We start from the raw sequence: 17,450 nt of genomic DNA, 5'->3' as shown, positions 1-17,450 counted from the left end.
ATTCGCGCGGCCCGGCTCCTCGGCCCGTTATTTACGACGCGCTCGTGGCCGGCGCCGGCGTACTGCGCGACGGTGGACGGCCGCGTACTCCCAAAGACAGCGCGTCGCGACCGAAACGCAGATCGGCGATCGCGGGACGCGCGCCGGCCCTTCACTTTTCATTTTCGTCCGCGCTGCATACAATACGCGCGCTACCCGTGCTTCCATTATTCATGACATTTCTCATTTCTCATTTCTTTGCGCTCGCGCCCGGATCGATAGTCGGACGCGCAAAAATACGAACGCAAACTGCAATTCAATGACGCTGTAAGATTTTCGTGATTTCGAGTATCTTTGCCATAATTACTACAGATATTAAACATATTGTAGAATTCTTTATCATGTCACAATTACTCACGGACTTGTCTTGATAGTCGACCAAACGCGACTTTTTTTCTCGTTCGCTTAGCCCTGTCCGTCGATTTCTGCGTTTGCGCCAAATTCGAGTATGGTATGGTCCCTACGATGGTAGACAATGAGATGCTCGCTTTACATGCTCCGCTTGCTAATCTTCTTGTTTTCGTCAATTTTCATGCCTCGGATCTTGCCACTGTACTCGATGTTGCACGTAATGTTGATTCCATTTAGACTTATGCTACGTTGTAACAACGTTGACTTTAGCAGAATTTGTATTTTGTATGATCATAGTTAATACTCATACGTAATGGGGAAGGTCAACTCTTAACATATAATTAATAACTCATCATAATGTTTAACGTTTCGTTGATATTATTGTTAGGTACCTAAAGATAATAATATCAACGAAACAATGAACGTTATGATGAGTTTTTAATTATATGTTAAGGGTTGACTTCCCCATTGAGTATGAGTATTAATTACAATAATTAACGATGAATTTACCTATAAAAAGCTTTACATTTCGAAAATTTCTAACATTCAATTGTGATTTTTTCTTAATTGTAGTATTATTATATTTTCTAATAATTTTTCCACGGCTACAAACTAATAGATCTACTGAAAGGTGCAAAAAAGATGAAAAATGATTACGTACGATAAACATAATTGCCTTTCAAATCCTAGCTGCGTCTAATTAAACTTGAATACATGAATTAATTCATCAGTTAGTTACTAAGCAGTTTTTTTAAAAGCTACCAAACAATGTAGAGTCGCGAAGTTGATGGTTCGAAGTGATTAACTCGAAAAAGTGTAGTTATATTTGATGAATATATCTGAGAACACATTTGCCAATCATGATGATGACAATAATGTTATCAATTCTATTGAAAAGCACTTTCAAAAACTCAAAATAGTAATGAAATTTATACTTTAAAAAAGTATATTCAACTGCGTAATAAAATAATATTGTGAACGATATTCAAAATAAAATATATTTCGTTATTTCCTAAATTACGAAGCGATAATAGTGAGTATTTTTCAAATATTATACTATTTGATGTGAAAAAATTGGTTATTGTCGTAACCGTATGGTTTTGAATTGAGTAGAATAAAACACATTCTCATATTGCTAAAATATTTAATTTGTCACAAGGGCTAAAAATAATAGTAGGTTTCTTAACTTCACTTATCATTGATCTTGCTAAATTAAAAATTTGAAAAACTACAGAGCTACATATTGGTTGCTTTGAGAACGGATAGATACGAGAAAGAAGTCTTCATAATCTGGAAAAGAGTTTTATTAATCTGACTTACATGACTTATATTTTATATTAATCATAACTGCTTACCGAAGTGAATGTTTCTGCAGATAGAGAGGTAAACTTTCCCGCTGTCAGTTTAAGAGGTATCTGTGCTATTTTTATAATATATGCAATAGCTCGGATTTCTGATGGTTTCGCGTTATACCAAAATGTGTCATATACTTTGTGCGATATTTGTTCGCTCTAAAGATAAAGTGATCGATTTGGATGTATAACGTTAAGAGTATGATTTTTTTATAAATAGATTGAAAAATAAATACCCACTTTATTGATGAGTCTCTGACCAAAAAAACAGAAGGAATATTCTTGCCATGTCACAGTTACACAAACCATGCTGTATTTCATCAATATCATAATGTCATTCGACTCCTGTTCGAAGAATACTTAAATAAACTTTTGAGAACTACAACCTGTACAATCGATAAAACTTAAGAATACTAAAAGTGCTGTTACAACTTACGGTAAGTACCATGAAACCAGCACAACACATCATAAAGGTACTGAGAAAAACTTGAAGGAATGATCCGTAAGTGTAAACAGTCTCAATTTTGTCGACAATGTTCATAATTTTCTGGTGTTGTTTGATTATCGGCGCAAGGGAGTTATTTTCTTGATTGTTTTGGCAATTCATTGAAAACTCATTGATTCTTTTTGAAAGCAAATCAATGTGCCCACAAACATATAGAACCTGTAATGTTACGTCGATATATGAATTTGAAAAATAGATAAAAGCTCTACAAAATTCAATCAAATCTGAAAAACGAAAGCATAAAATATAAATTTAATAAATTATTCAAAGTTAAGCTAATTTGCTGTTAAAAATTTTATGGTAAAAAACCACACAAGTATATTGTATTTACATTATCCTTTCAACAACGTAAAATCATTTGCGAAATTTAAATATATTTCTATAATTCTAAATTAGCAAAAATCTAAAAATCAGACTTCACATATAATAACGAAATTTTTCTTGGTCAAGATGAGATGCAAAATTAACAAATATTTATTAGAAGATTTTTATAAAAATGCGATTTATCTACGTTAACTTTTACGTGCAGCGCGATGACTATAAAAGAATAATTTAATATAATTATATATCAAAAGATTATTTCTATTTATTTATGAAATATATATAAAAATACTTGAAATGAAGTACCGACTAACCAAAGATACTAGAAGTGATTCAGACAACGATAGAATAGTGCACATAGCCAATCCTTGTATAACGTGAATAATAAACGTAATTTCGTAGATTGGAGACGTTCGGGATTCAAATGGGTATCTCACTTTTATCAGCAATTCCCTATTTTCTACGGGTGTTCCTGGATAATTGAGCATAAATTGTAGAAAATAGAATGAACTAGCACCTACATACATAGAGTAATCAAATTTTGTAAAGCGATGCGACTCTGCAATAAGCTTTAACCAATCTTCCATTTTAGCTTCATTTTCAAAGTAATCTGACATTTCATTCAATAAACTTGTAAATACCCTGTAATAATAAACTGCCAATCAAACAACCATACATTATTGGTTATAAAAATGAGTATAACAGAAAATTGGAAGCACCTTTTATGATAAAAAATTATTAAAAATTTGGCATACAACAATATTTCAGCTGTAAAATGGCATAGGCCGTCCATGCGTATAAATAAATCGTCGAATCCGTTTAAAATCTCTATCAACTGAAACGGTAATGCAGTAAACAGTCCTGACATGGTAACTATTATTCCAAAGATATTAAGATAATTTGGCCAAAGCCCAGAAGCTTTTAAAGTATATTCTACAGGCTTTCCAAATAAGGGTATTTTCATTTCGTTACACCTTCAAAAACCTGAGTTGCAAACACACCTATCAGCCAACAGTCAAAAGTATTACTAGTATGATTTATTCTATCCCTACTTTTGTCAAGCACCAATAAAAATCAAAGTTGTTAGTTTTACGTACAGTATCTAAGGTGATGTTCACATGTTATTCTCCTCTTCTTTTTCCACGTGAATATTGTATTGACCTAAATTACATTCTTTACGTTTCCTTTGAATATTCTTTATTCCACTGTAAAATTTATATTTGAAACTTCCAAGATCTGATGCAAGGTTACCATTTCTAATTATAGTACATGCGACTAATACTATTTTATTGAATGATTGAATATGCATAATAAATATATAGCGCGGAGCTTATTTTTCTACAGTGCTACGAGAAACAGTCTTAAAGTTTTTGTCGGTGAATCAAGTGCTTATATAAAATCCTCACGATTTGAAAGATTTGAAAAAACTATAGGCAGTTATATGTTATTCTCTTTTATGGAGGTAAGATCTCTGTTTTTGAATAATATCCAAACAGTTTGGTTTTATTTTTGCTTACCATAGCTGAGGCTAAAATTTGAAATTCCAATAAATATGGGCTGATGATAAATAACTATCCTTACCTTATATCTTGTATAAATGTATTATCATCTATAATATGCAATAACTTTGTTATTGGCTTTCATTACTTTAACTTAAATTCATAATTAGCAGACTTCTTAACGATGAAAGAACAGATGATCATCTTTATTTTGGATCGAAATTGAAAGTTGGTTACAGCAAATTTAGCTTATTACATTGCATTTTATAAAGCGAAATATGAAGTAAGTTGTATTATTTTAATCTTGAATAATTTAAATGATTTTATCAAATTATGATTTTGTTTGCGTAAAGAATTACTTGATAAACTCTTATCATTGAAAATCGTGCATATATTGCATTATAACTTGTAACAATTATAAAGTAATGGATTAGTTAATTATTCTTTTACTTTTGAAAATAAATCAACCATAACTTTTGAAAAAGGATATTTAAATTTGCGTCAAAATAAAATTATACATTATGGTTATTGTGGTACACAAAATAGGATGTATATATATATATATATATATATATATATATATATATATATATATATATATATATATATATATATATATATAAATCTTTCAATCGTTACACGAATTTTAGGACATTTGAATGATATCTGAAAATAAAAAATGACATTATACCATTTACTACAAAAAATTAGTCGTGACGAGATCAATTGACTGTGAAAGAACTTTTAACAGTATCGAATTGGATCGAAAATTTTTAATCCACTATATATTTTGTATATTTCTATATATTTCGAAAAATATACTTTTCACGAGCAGTAAATTTGATTATCAATTTCACGAGCAAAAAAGTCGCACATTATATAGCTGATTTTTAAAATGTTTTTGAGCAATAGAATTATATGTTACTAGCTCTGAGTACGGATATATACGAAAAAGATGTTTTCATCATCTGAAACAATATTTTTATGATCTTCTCGTATGGCTATTTTTTGCTGATCGTCGTAACTTACTGTAGTATATGTTTCTGCAGATAGAGAAGTAAACTTTCCTGCTGTTAGAGTGAGAGGTGTTTGGGATCTATTTATCATATACGAAAGAGCACGGATTTTTTTGGGATTAACTAAATACCAAAATGTGTTATATATCTTGATTGAAATTTTTTCGCTCTGGAAAATAACAAAATAAAATTATTACTTCGGACGCAGACAAAAAAGATATCAGATACTCACTTCATTGATCAGCCTCTGACCAAAAAAGCAAAACGAGTATCCTTGCCACATTGCAGTGGCACCTAACATGCCACACTTAATCATTGTTATGATATCATCTGCCACCTGTGTGAAGAATTCTTTGATAAATTTCTAATGCCTAAAAACCTGCAGCTAATATAACTTGTAACTATGAAAACCACGCAAGAACTTACAGCGATTACAATATATCCAGTAGAACAGATCGTAAATGTACTAAGAAAAACTTGCACGAATGACGCGTAAGTATAAATTGTCTCAATCTGTTGGACAATGTTTAAAATTTTCTGGTGTTGTTTTATTATCGCCTCTGGAGAAACGTCCTTTTCATTATTCAAGCAATTCAATGAAAACTCGTCGATTTTGTCTGAAAGCAAATTAATGTGCCCACAAGCATACAGGACCTACAATTTAATGTTATTTAATGCTTAAGTTTATAAAATGTATTATTTTATTGAAACATGTTGAGTTTAATATAAACTTTACAGGTAAGAATACACGAGAACCATTTTCATAATTCTTTTTGATTATGTAAACTCACTTGTAAAATTGGTGTAGCCATTTCCGAAAACAAAATAGAAAAATAATTTCTGACAGGTAAAAGTTTATTTTACAACACGTGCAATCATATAATTGGATTACATTGGTCTTGGCCTTTTGTCAAAAGGTTCTTCTACTAAAACCAAATAGTAGAACTCTTCGTACCCTGAAGAAAAAGGCAAAGACATTTGACTATAGAAACACACGCATAACTACTTTCGAACGAATTGGTACTATGCTCATTTTGGTTTTATTTTGACACCGAGCACCACGGTGAAGAGTAAAAACAGAATCCATAGTAAAATTACTATAAGTGACGACAACATGTTTCAGAGAAAAATAGATTTGTAATGAAATATTAGCGTACCAAAGCTACCAGAAGAGACTCGGACAAAGCCAGGAGACTACACATGGTCAATCCTTGCACAATCTGAACAAGAGTCATAATTTCGTACATTGGAGAACTTCTGAAGTCAAACGGGTATTGCGCTCTAATCATCATTTCTCTCTGTTCTACTGGTATTTTCAAGTAGTTGAGGATCGTCTGAAGATAATACATCGAGGACGTACCAACGTACATTAAGTAATCGAATTTCGTAAATCGATGCGATGCTGAAATAAACTCTGACCAATATTCTATTTTATCTTCGTTATCATAATCCTCAGTCATTTCTTGCAATAAGCTTTTGAGTCTTCTAAAACGATTTGTATTATTTGTATTATTCAAAAATAATAAATTGAATATAATAAACACGTTACAATAGAAAATACCTTCTGTGATACCAAATTACTAGATATTTAGAGTACAATAATATTTCACCGAAAAAGTTACTTAAATCATCAAGCAATATAAATGTATTGTCGAACTCTTTTAACATATCAATGATCTGAAATGGCATTATTGTGAACAAACTTGACACAACAAGTAAAATTCCAAAAATATTAAAGTAATCCGGCCAAAGTCCGCAAAATTTCAAAGTATATTCTACAGGTTTCCCGACTATTGGAACTTTCATTTCATCGCACTTCGTATAAATTCGAGTTCCGAATAAGCTTATCAATTAGTAATCGAAAGTATTACCTGCTCGGTTCAAATACCACTAGTATGATTCGCTATGTACACGACGTTCTATCCCTACTTTTGTCAACCTCCAATAAAAACGTTAATGTATCTGTTTTGCACGCAGTATCCAAGGTGATATTAATATTTTATTTCTTTTTCTTCCTAAGCATAAATATTGCATCAAGTAAATATACAATTTTTCAAATTTCGTTGAAATATTCTTTAGTCTACTGTAAAATTCATATTTGAAATATCGACTATTTTATACAAGGTTATCATTTTCTATTTTAAGTGCATGTAACTAATACTATTTCATTGAATCAATTGTTATATATGTATATATAGAAAATAATAATATATGTAAAACGAGATAAGCTCATTTTTTTACATTGCTAGGAGAAGTAGTCTCAATGTTTTTGTCATGAAGCTAACAGTAATTTCATCAACTTCCCATGAGTCCCGAAAAGTTTGCTTTTAACTTTGTTTACCATAAATGCAGTCAAAGAGTAAAATTTCATTACTGAAAGGGTGTTTACTAATAATTACTTCTCCCTTCCAACCATACGTGAATATACGTCATAATCTACTCAAAAAAGCACAAGAGCTGTAGTTATAAAAACTTCGCCCAGCAAGTTAATTGCAATGTTTTCAGCTATGTACATTATTTTTTCTACAAGAAGATAAATAAAGTGAGTCAGGATATTTTTATCATTTTACATGTTTGTGAGTGATTATAGTAAATTGAGAGATAAATCTATTAAAAATCATATTATCCGTCTTTTAAATTTGAAAAAATGGTGAAAGCATAATTTTACAAATAGAAAAATGTGATAGATAATTGATTTCAAATATAGTTCCACGAATTGTAGCATATATGAAGACATTGAAGTGATTATTTTGTAGCATAAATTAATCTTTAAAATGCTTCTAAATTTAATCTACGTAATATGGTATGAGTTGGATAATTCAGTACAACATACAATATTTTTTACTTTTGACAAAGTAAATAAAGTCTTTACTCTGCGTAAGCGTGCCCACTTCTTTCTCATAATATTTAATACATACCGTATATTCAAAATTATTACTGTGAGTCCAGTGAATTTTGTAATAAAAATATATTTAATTTGTTGTCGCATGATGGAATTAGTAACTTGATGTTTACCTGTATTTCTGAAGGAACGTATCAATCTTCTGTAAATTAATTAAGGCTCAAGCAAAGAAATCATCTACCATTCAGAATCATATTTAACAAAAAAATTGAAAAAGAAAAAGAATATTTGTTAACAGCAGAATGTCATATTCATTGCTAAATGAAACCCCGCTAGTAATGTCCTTAGCTGAGTGATATTTTTCTATTGTATTCTAAACAAATCATAAATTTGATTTAGTTGTTCGTTTGTGAAAAACAATAAAATGCCAAAAGCATAATTATTACTTGTTTCAAATAAAGACTTTATAGATTATACTTCTTTTGTTTTCACGAAAAAACTAACTATTACGGAACTCAAAGAGTAGTACATTCCGATACGAGTGATGGAAAGTAGTTTACCGTCTCGCTTAGCACTTACGCCCGAGCGAAACGAGTACTTGTATCGTAATGTACTATTGATTAGAAATAAATAAAAATTAATTAGATTGATTTATAATTAGATAAAGGGCCTTTCCACGTACAAAAATAACATTCTTCATTGCCTATATATCGGTCATAAAAACAAAACTGAAAGTGCTGAATGCACATTTTTGACTAAAAGGTGTTTCACGCAATATTAAGGCCAGTTATTGAAAATAAAAATATCACGTGATAGCGGAATATGAGATTTTTAAAATTGTAATCCATCAAAGTGGGTGACGTGTAGTGTCGAACGTCATTTGAACCTGTACTATCACGGCCTCTTTTATGCACAATATATTGTCGATATCGTCGTATATTAGTGCGAGAAAGTGATTTAAGCTTCGTGTGGTCTCTTCGCCCTCGTTTCGCTCAGGTGCAAACGTCCATACATGGTTGAAATTACTTTCTCGCGCTAGTATCAGCATTGCAATGTACTATTATAATCTTAAAAATTAAATTCATAAAACAAAAATGTGTAGGATTCGAAATGAAATATATAATACTATTAATTGTAAAAAAATGGATCTATAACTGTGAAATAGAATCTAGACTATAATCGTGCAATAATATAACTTGAAAAATCATGAGTGTTAAGATCAAGCAAATCGACGTGAATTCCAAACGTTATGTGCTGTGGACATATTTGCGATGCTTATATATTTTGAAGATGATTTGTTTATTATTATTACTCAGTCTTTAAAACCAGTAATTCCGACTACTAGTTTCTTCGAAAGACTTGATGGATGTCGATTCTATTTAAAAGTCATATATTTATTCTTTAGAGGCTCTGATGACGGAAATGTACGAAAAAGAAGTTTTCATCATCTGTAAAAATTTATTCCATATCTTCTTTTAAAATTGATTGTAAATACTAATTGCAGTAACTTACTGAAGTAAACGTTGGAGCAGACAGGGAAGTGAATTTTCCCGCTGTTAGTGCAAGGGATCTTTGAGCTCTACTAATCATGTAAGAAATTGCGCGAATTTCTTTGGGATTTTCATCATGCCAAAATGACTGATATAATTTGTTTGAAATTTGTTCGCTCTGGAATATAAATAATTTAAAATATCATTTCTGTATGAGTTTTACAAAAAACATAGCCGAAATTCACTTTATTAATTAGTCGTTGACCAGAAAAACAAAAGGAATATCCTTGCCATACCGCAGTCATACATAACAGGCTATACTTGATCATAAGCACGAGATTATTCGTTACCTTACGTAAAAAATATTTTCATAAATATTTAATCGGAAAAATTGTAAATCCACATTATTTGACCACTTACCGCAAGTACAATATAAGAAGAACAACAAATTATAAACGTACTGAAAAATACTTGAATAAAAGATACGTAAGTATAAACTGTCTCTATGTTGTTGACGATATCTAAAACTTTCAGATGCTGCTTTATTATTAGTAGTAAAGACGAATTTTTTCTAGTCGTTCTACAATTTATTGAAAACTCTTCAATCTCATTAAGAAGTAAATCAATGTGCCCGCAAGCATGCAGGACCTAAAATGGAATATTATCATTACATTATAAAAATAGTTTGAAATTTACGTAAAACCTGATCACTTAATTCTATGTTGACATCAGTTCCGGTTTTCTAATATATCTAAATATAAAGATGTAATGGGAATAACGTGTGAATAATTTAGACTTGAATATGATATAAATCAATGATGTGTGTATTTACAAATCTCTGGGTATTGTGATACTTTCTACTTGAGCTACATCAAATTTCACTTTGATAATAAATGTCATCTTACCAAAGCCACGAGAAGAGACTCTGACAAAGCTTGGATAGAGCACATTATCAATCCTTGAATAACTTGAATAATATTCAGAATTTCATAAGTTGGAGAACTTCTGTAGTCGAACGGGTATCGTGCTCTAATCATCATTTCTCTATCCTCAACTGGTGTTATTATATAAAACATAATAAGTTGTACATGATAACTTGCGGAAGCAAGTGCGTACATTCCATAGTCTAATTTCGTAAAGCGACGCGACGCTGAAATAAGCTCTGACCAGTATTTTATTTTATATTTATTTTCATAGTCTTCAGCCATTTCTTTTAGTAAAGTTTTGAATACACTACGATGATTTATAGCCCATTAAAACATAATAGATTACGTTATAATATCAAACAGCTAAACACACCGTCTATGCCAGAATATTATTAAAAATTTAAAATATAACAATACTTCAGCTGAAATTTGACTCAAGTCATCCATCACTATAAAGATATTGTCGTATTCTTTCCAAACATCCAGAAGCTGAAATGGTATCAAAGTGAACAAAGCCGACATTACAATGATTACTCCAAGAATATTGAAGTAATCTGGCCAGAGTCCGGAAACTTTTAAAGTATATTGTAGAGGCCTTGCGATTATGGGAATTTTCATTTTGTCCCACTTTTCAAAATACTGACTTATGTTTATATTTATTTTTTTGTCAACTGAAAATATTACCTCATCCAAGGTTCAAAGATTACTGATCTTACTATCGGCATTATTATCAACTAGAGTTCGTCCCCACTTCTTTCATTTACCAATGAAAACGTACACTTTCTGTTTTGTACACGGTATGGCGATATTAATTTTTTATTTCATTCCGTATAAATACTTCTTCTAAATAACAGCCTATTTACATTAGTAGGTCTAATTTTCTCCAAAGCATGCTAGGCCACATGTGCAGAATACAGAGCGCGACGCTAATTTTATCATCATATATTTTAGATTCGATGCATCAAATATTGATATTGATAATACTAGAACTGAAATCTTCTATGTTTTTTTATTCGAATAATTCAGTGATATGTAAACGCTCGATTACGCGAGTTCCTGAAGCCGAACCACATTTACGTTTATATTAATGGCAAAGTAGCTTGCATTTTATTCTTTACACTTTCAACTACATTTCAAAAAATTGAAAAAAAAAACACGCAAATTTTATAATGAAATGATTTTATGAACTGACGTACACTCTTTGAAGCTCGTTAATTGAGTAAAAAGTGTTTTGAAAAGAAAGAAATCTTATGACTGTGCTTGTGAAGTGTGTGCTTCATCGTAATAACGTAAAAATAGCGTCATAATCTGATAATAAGAGACATTTAGGTTTTATAATAATGAATAGTGTATTATCTTCAATTATTATTTCATTTTTGTTTAATTTAATATTATATTTTTTTAAATGATGCGTTTCTTTTGAAGTTTAATTTTATTATATGACCTCTCGCTCTATTTTATACGCATGTTAGTTGGCATCTCTTAAGATATTGAATCAGAGATATAAAGTAACACGTGCATCAAATGAAGCGTACATAAAAATGTTATCCTTGGTTAAGATAGAGAGCTATCGACTATCTGCTTGGCGGTGACAAATGTCATCTGATTACCAGTTTCTAAAACAGATATCTAGTTGATTTTGTCAATTTTAAAAATTATGAAGATACAGCTCTATGTGTTACATGCTTTGAGAACGGAAATATATGAAAAAGATGTTTTCATCATCTGGAAAAGAGCGCGAATGATTTTTATAAGAGTTGATCTATATTATGAAATATAGCAACCTACCGAAGTAAAGGTTTGTGCAGATAGAGATATTAATTTTCCCGCTGTCAGTCTGAGAGGTAGGTGTGCAACATTTATCATATAAGATACAGCCCTAATTTCCTTGGCACTTACACAATACCAAAATGTGTTGTATATTTTCGTAGAAATTTTTTCACTCTGAAATATATAACATCCACATTAATATATTAAATATATTTATACAAACTATGTGATATTTACCTCATTGATCAGCCGTTGACCAACAAAACAAAAGGAATATCCTTGCCACGTAGCACTGACGCATAACATAACAAACTTGCTCATTATAACGACGTCATCCGTTAGCTAAATAAAGGACATATCGATAGACTTGTAAGAATGACAAATTCTATACGTGAGAAAATATAAAAATATTAAAAACTCCATTATAACTTACAGTGAGTACAATAAAACCAGAACAACAAATCATGAAGGTACTCAAAAAGACTTGAATGAATGACGCATAAGTATAAACAGTCTCAACTTTGTGAACGATATTTAAAACTTTTAGGTGCTGTTTTATCATCGATTTGAGAGAAATATTATTTTTATCATTCATGCACATTACTGAAAACTCATCGACCTTTACTGAAAGTAAATCTATATGCCCGCAAACATGTAGAACCTAAATTGATAATCGCACTTAAAAAATATCTTATTTTAAGTAAACATATAAACTGCCTTGGGGTTATTTGATCGTAAAAAGCGTTATTAATTAGTTTTGTAATCAAACTATCTTAATTATCAACTTAATCAACTTAATCTTATCGAAAGTTAACTTACCAAGGCTACAAGGAGAGACTCGGACAAAGCTTGGATACAGCAGCATGCCAATCCTTGAACAATCTGGATAAGAGTCATAATTTCGAACATTGGAGAACTTTTGAAATCAAATGGGTATTGTGCTCTTATCATCATTTCTCTATTTTCAACAGGTGTTACTGCATAATTGAGAATAAATTGTATATAATACATCGAAGCAGTACCTGCATACATTGCATAATCAAATTTTGAAAAGCGGTGCGACGCTGAAATAAGCTCTGACCAATCTTCAATTTTATCTCCATTTTCGTAATCTTCTCTCATTTCTCTTAACAAACTGTTGAATACGCTGTAACAATATACCATTGTTCCAAAAGTAATAGATTAACATGAATATAATGAGGTTACAATAGCAAATCTGAACGCACCTTTTATGATACCAAATTATCAGAAATTTGGAATATAACATTATTTCACCTATAAGATGACTTAGGTCGTCCAAGATTATAAATGTATTGTTAAATTCTTTGAAAATATCCCATACCTGAAATGGTATCAATGTGAACAATCCTGACATGATAAAAATTACTCCAAAAATATTAAAGTAATCCGGCCAAAGTCCAGAAATTTTTAAAGTATATTCTACTGGTTTTCCAATTATTGGAATTTTCATCTCATCACAGTTGAAAAAACTGAAGTTGCAAATGAATTGATCAGCTAGCGAGCGTAAGTGTTTACATACACTGCTCGAACTTCACTGAATCTATTCACCGTATATACGACATTCCGTCCCCACTTTTTCCATCCACCAATGTAAATCTAGTTGGTTTATTTCGAATGTAGTATGCACCACGATCTCAATTATTATACTATTTATTTAAAAAAGACTGTCTTATAATAATAGCATTCGCATCGTCAGATCTGTTTTCCTCAGTACTAGTAGATACAATATGGAGAATTTAGTTGGACCATTGTTAGAATTGAAATAAGTGGTAAAGTAAGTAACGTATTAATTATCCGTAAAATAATTATAATCTTGAGATTCGTGTAAATTTTCTAAATCTTATTCATCTCAAATACTTGGCAACCACTGAACTTGTGTCATCATAAATAAAATTCACTCGAGCTCTACACATGAATATTATATTAGCTAAATATGTAGTTCTTTACATTTGTTTTTCATATTATCTAGCGTATCATACTTCAAAGCTGCACTACACGACAGAAGGTTGTTATTTTCTATTTAATAATATTACTTTTCTGAATTTGTAGATATGTATAATTCAAAACCAAATACTCGTTGCACTTCTGTTTCCTAAATACCAGTTAGTCTTGAATTGTTGTCATACAACAGTAGTAGTACACAAGCGTTAGTTTATTATTTTTAAATATCAACAAATTATAAATTATCAAAATGCACACGAAATTCTATGAACGTTAATTGATTTGTTTATTTATTGACTTGATATTCAGAAACTAGCGCTTTTTCGAAAAGGTGTAACGTCTTAAAATCAAGTGCTCAAACGTCTTAAAATCAAGTGCTTCGTTGACAGATCCTTTTTCGGTCTATCAACGTTCAGTAAAATTATTTAAAAAATTGTTAACGTTTTCGATTATTAAATTATTCAAAATACTTTTGAATACATAATTTAATTATTCAGCGATATTTTTTGTAGTTATCAAAGTGACAAAAAAAACGTCAATAAATTCTTTCGCATCAAAAATTATAATTCAGGTGACGATGTGTCTAATGCTTATTAACTTCACAAATAGACAATAGTCTTGTGTCAAATGGAAATATACTTGGTACAAGAAATATTCCGTTAAAAATCTCATCGATAATTTAAGAAGCTATAGTCTTAAGAAAGTATTAGTAACGTAAAGTAAAACACTAGTTACCAAGGACTTATACTAAGCATCAACAGCTCAAAAAATTATCTCATGATATTTCATGAAGATATTAGTAATCATGATTCGACCAAATTTATTGAGTAGGGAAAAACTTTTATAATTTAAATAGAGAACTAAACAACTAAAATGTCAATGCAGGTTCAAGCTGCTTCAAAAACTGAATGTTACGTTGCACGACTTCTCACTTATTGTATTTATTTATTACAAAACAACATCTTCTACATGCGTTCTCTTCCAGTTCAAAAATACACAAAAAGAAACTAATTCTAATCTTTAAGTGTAAACTGCGCGAAGAACAGATAAGTATGAAAACGATGTTTTCAAAATCTAAAATAAAATATTTAATAATAATTATAGTAAATATATTATTTTATTGAAATTATTTATAACAATACAATTTCATTTATCGAATGTAAGTTACCTGGGCAAATGTATTGATAGATAGTTGAATAACTCTTCCGCCATTCAATGTTAATGGTTTTTGTGCATTGAATAAAATAAAGGATACACTTCTCACGTCCGTCGGTCTACTTTTATACCAAAAAGAATTGTATATAAGATATATAAGAGATTCACCCTAAAAAATTAAAAAATATTGTCATAAAACAGATTATTACATAGATATACAAAAAAATAAAAAATTGTCTGAGTCAAAAACGCGGCACATGTATTCCAATCTGTTTCATAGCCTGCGATTAAAATTTCTTCATCGACCCAAAGAAAGCCCGTTCACTTAATGCAACGGAAACTTTAATTTTCAAAACGTGGAGTTCAATGGCAAAAACTGGAAGGTAATATTGCGTCTCTGAATCAGATACTTTTTGTTTTTTGTGTATACCAGTATTATAATTGGTAGAAATTTTAACGTAGCGATGGTCGTACTTTATTTCGTAGATATTGGCCAGCAATGCAAAATGTAAAAGCTTGCGAGAGCATCGCTATAATATATGCGACAAATTTGAACAAAAGAAATATATTCGAAGACTCCACTGCCTGAAAGTATTTTCAAAGTCGTTGCTGATAGAGTTTTTGAATGGTTCAAAATATACTTACAGTTATCATTACAAATCCAGTTACACAAATAATAACGTTACTAAAAATAATTTGAAAAATAGATATATAACTGTAAATATTATCAATATTTTGAACTAAATACTGAATATTTTGATGTTCGATTACAATACTTTTTATATTTTCAGCAATTTCCCTACTTTCGACATTATTTCGAATACTGCAACTGTTCGAATATTTCAAAATATAATTTTCCATTAGGAATATACGAGCTCCAATATGAAGAACCTGAAATGATGAATGAATATACGTGAAAAATTTGTAAGTTACGATGCTTCAATAAAACTTACATAGGTGACTAGCAAAGATTTACTTAGCGTATCAACGCTCATCATAACAATTGCTTGGGATATTTGTGTTAAAAACAAAATTTCATACCACGGTGAATGTTGGTAACCAAACGGATAATAAGATTGAAATAATAATTGTCTTGCTTCAATCGGTTTCTTCAAGTACGTTGATATCAAATCTGGATAGTAAAATACTGCTGCACTTACATATAGAGATATGTCAAATTTACAAAACAGATAGCAATAACGCGCCAAGAGTTTCCATTCTTCAGGTAAACTTTTCTGATTCCAATCATCGTCGATTCTTCTTATTAAGTGATTTATTTGGCTATCATTGAATATAAGTATTTTAATGAATGCTTAACTAATCTTCATTTATATATTAATAGTACACATTAGATGCAAACTTGAAATACCAATTTTAAATTATGCAAATTACAACAAGATGCCTTGATTTTGAAAAGTTCTAAGACATTCTGAATCATGTCAATTTTTCAAAAATTTCAATTGTATTCATCGAATGCAAAAAACACCGAAAAATGATATAATCTAACCTCTTACTCTTCCATATGGCAAAGAGTTTGATAAGAATTAATATCTCAGCTAGAATGTCGCTCAAACTATCCATTAGCAGAACAGGATTGTCAAATAACAACAAAACTTTCCAAAACTGAAATGGTAAAGTTGTTACCAGTGTCGAAAGTAACAAGAATGGGCCTAAAATGTGAACGGAATATGGCCAAACACCACTCACTTTCAAACAAATTTCTAATATTTTGTTTATTAACAAACTCATACTTGATATTTTGATATTTTTTTTAAATTACTAATTGTTTGTCTTTGGTTCAAAAATATTGCACTCGCGTGCATTAATTTATTGCAACGATGAAAAATAATTTGAATTTTTTAAGGCTTTTAAGACGGTAAACGTATTCACGCCGCACCGCTCGACTACTCTGTCTACAGCTCGACCAATGGTAGTTGCGTCAACGTTTCCTTGGAGATTTTAGTACTTTATTATTGATGCAATTCATAAAGCATAATGTATTGCAAATCGTGAACCTGCGTTGCGGATCTGCAAACTATGTTGATACCAGTAATCGCTTGATAATTTTCAAATCTATTGAAGCGCTGTGTAATTTTAACTTAGAGCTTGCGCACACGGAAGACTGCTATAGATACCTTACAAGAATTATGTACTTGGTCTTGTCATTGAATACTTTTATAAGACCGACCGGCTGCTAATGGGTATATTTTATTTTACATTTA

The 17,450-nt window shown here is 30.5% G+C and overlaps 3 protein-coding genes and 1 long non-coding RNA gene across 4 annotated transcripts; all 4 read right to left on the bottom strand.

Moving 5' to 3' along the window:
* Positions 1–1,597: 1,597 nt before the first annotated feature.
* LOC131672516 (odorant receptor 13a-like) lies at positions 1,598–2,927 on the bottom strand. The gene is made up of 5 exons (XM_058949781.1): positions 2,883–2,927; positions 2,179–2,406; positions 1,983–2,087; positions 1,746–1,901; positions 1,598–1,680 (listed from the first exon to the last, which is right to left on the bottom strand). The coding sequence occupies exons 1-5, from the start codon at positions 2,925–2,927 to the stop codon at positions 1,627–1,629; spliced, it is 588 nt and encodes a 195-aa protein (XP_058805764.1). The 3' UTR covers positions 1,598–1,626.
* A 103-nt stretch (positions 2,928–3,030) lies between these two features.
* On the bottom strand, positions 3,031–3,759 carry LOC131672496 (uncharacterized). Its single transcript, XR_009302630.1, has 3 exons — positions 3,666–3,759; positions 3,288–3,569; positions 3,031–3,210 (listed from the first exon to the last, which is right to left on the bottom strand). It is a non-coding gene; the product is annotated as an uncharacterized LOC131672496 (long non-coding RNA).
* A 980-nt stretch (positions 3,760–4,739) lies between these two features.
* LOC131672515 (uncharacterized) lies at positions 4,740–10,959 on the bottom strand. Its single transcript, XM_058949780.1, has 12 exons — positions 10,715–10,959; positions 10,321–10,648; positions 9,836–10,063; positions 9,661–9,765; positions 9,438–9,593; positions 9,335–9,373; positions 6,645–6,934; positions 6,241–6,568; positions 5,510–5,737; positions 5,316–5,420; positions 5,097–5,252; positions 4,740–5,035 (listed from the first exon to the last, which is right to left on the bottom strand). Exons 1-12 carry the CDS (start codon positions 10,957–10,959, stop codon positions 4,982–4,984), a joined length of 2,262 nt encoding a protein of 753 aa, XP_058805763.1. The 3' UTR covers positions 4,740–4,981.
* An 807-nt stretch (positions 10,960–11,766) lies between these two features.
* On the bottom strand, positions 11,767–16,992 carry LOC131672514 (uncharacterized). The gene is made up of 13 exons (XM_058949778.1): positions 16,736–16,992; positions 16,182–16,509; positions 15,874–16,119; positions 15,703–15,813; positions 15,242–15,397; positions 15,106–15,147; positions 14,207–14,240; positions 13,338–13,626; positions 12,931–13,258; positions 12,545–12,772; positions 12,349–12,453; positions 12,130–12,285; positions 11,767–12,066 (listed from the first exon to the last, which is right to left on the bottom strand). Exons 1-13 carry the CDS (start codon positions 16,975–16,977, stop codon positions 12,013–12,015), a joined length of 2,319 nt encoding a protein of 772 aa, XP_058805761.1. The 5' UTR covers positions 16,978–16,992; the 3' UTR covers positions 11,767–12,012.
* Between the last annotated feature and the right edge of the window lie 458 nt (positions 16,993–17,450).

This window comes from Phymastichus coffea, unplaced genomic scaffold (assembly GCF_024137745.1).
Source record: "Phymastichus coffea isolate CEN01 unplaced genomic scaffold, Cenicafe_Pcof_1.1 PCOF00152, whole genome shotgun sequence".
NCBI classification, from domain to species: domain Eukaryota; kingdom Metazoa; phylum Arthropoda; class Insecta; order Hymenoptera; family Eulophidae; genus Phymastichus; species Phymastichus coffea.
The sequence above is the reverse complement of the archived record's forward strand: the minus strand, read 5'-3'. Positions and strand labels throughout refer to the sequence as shown.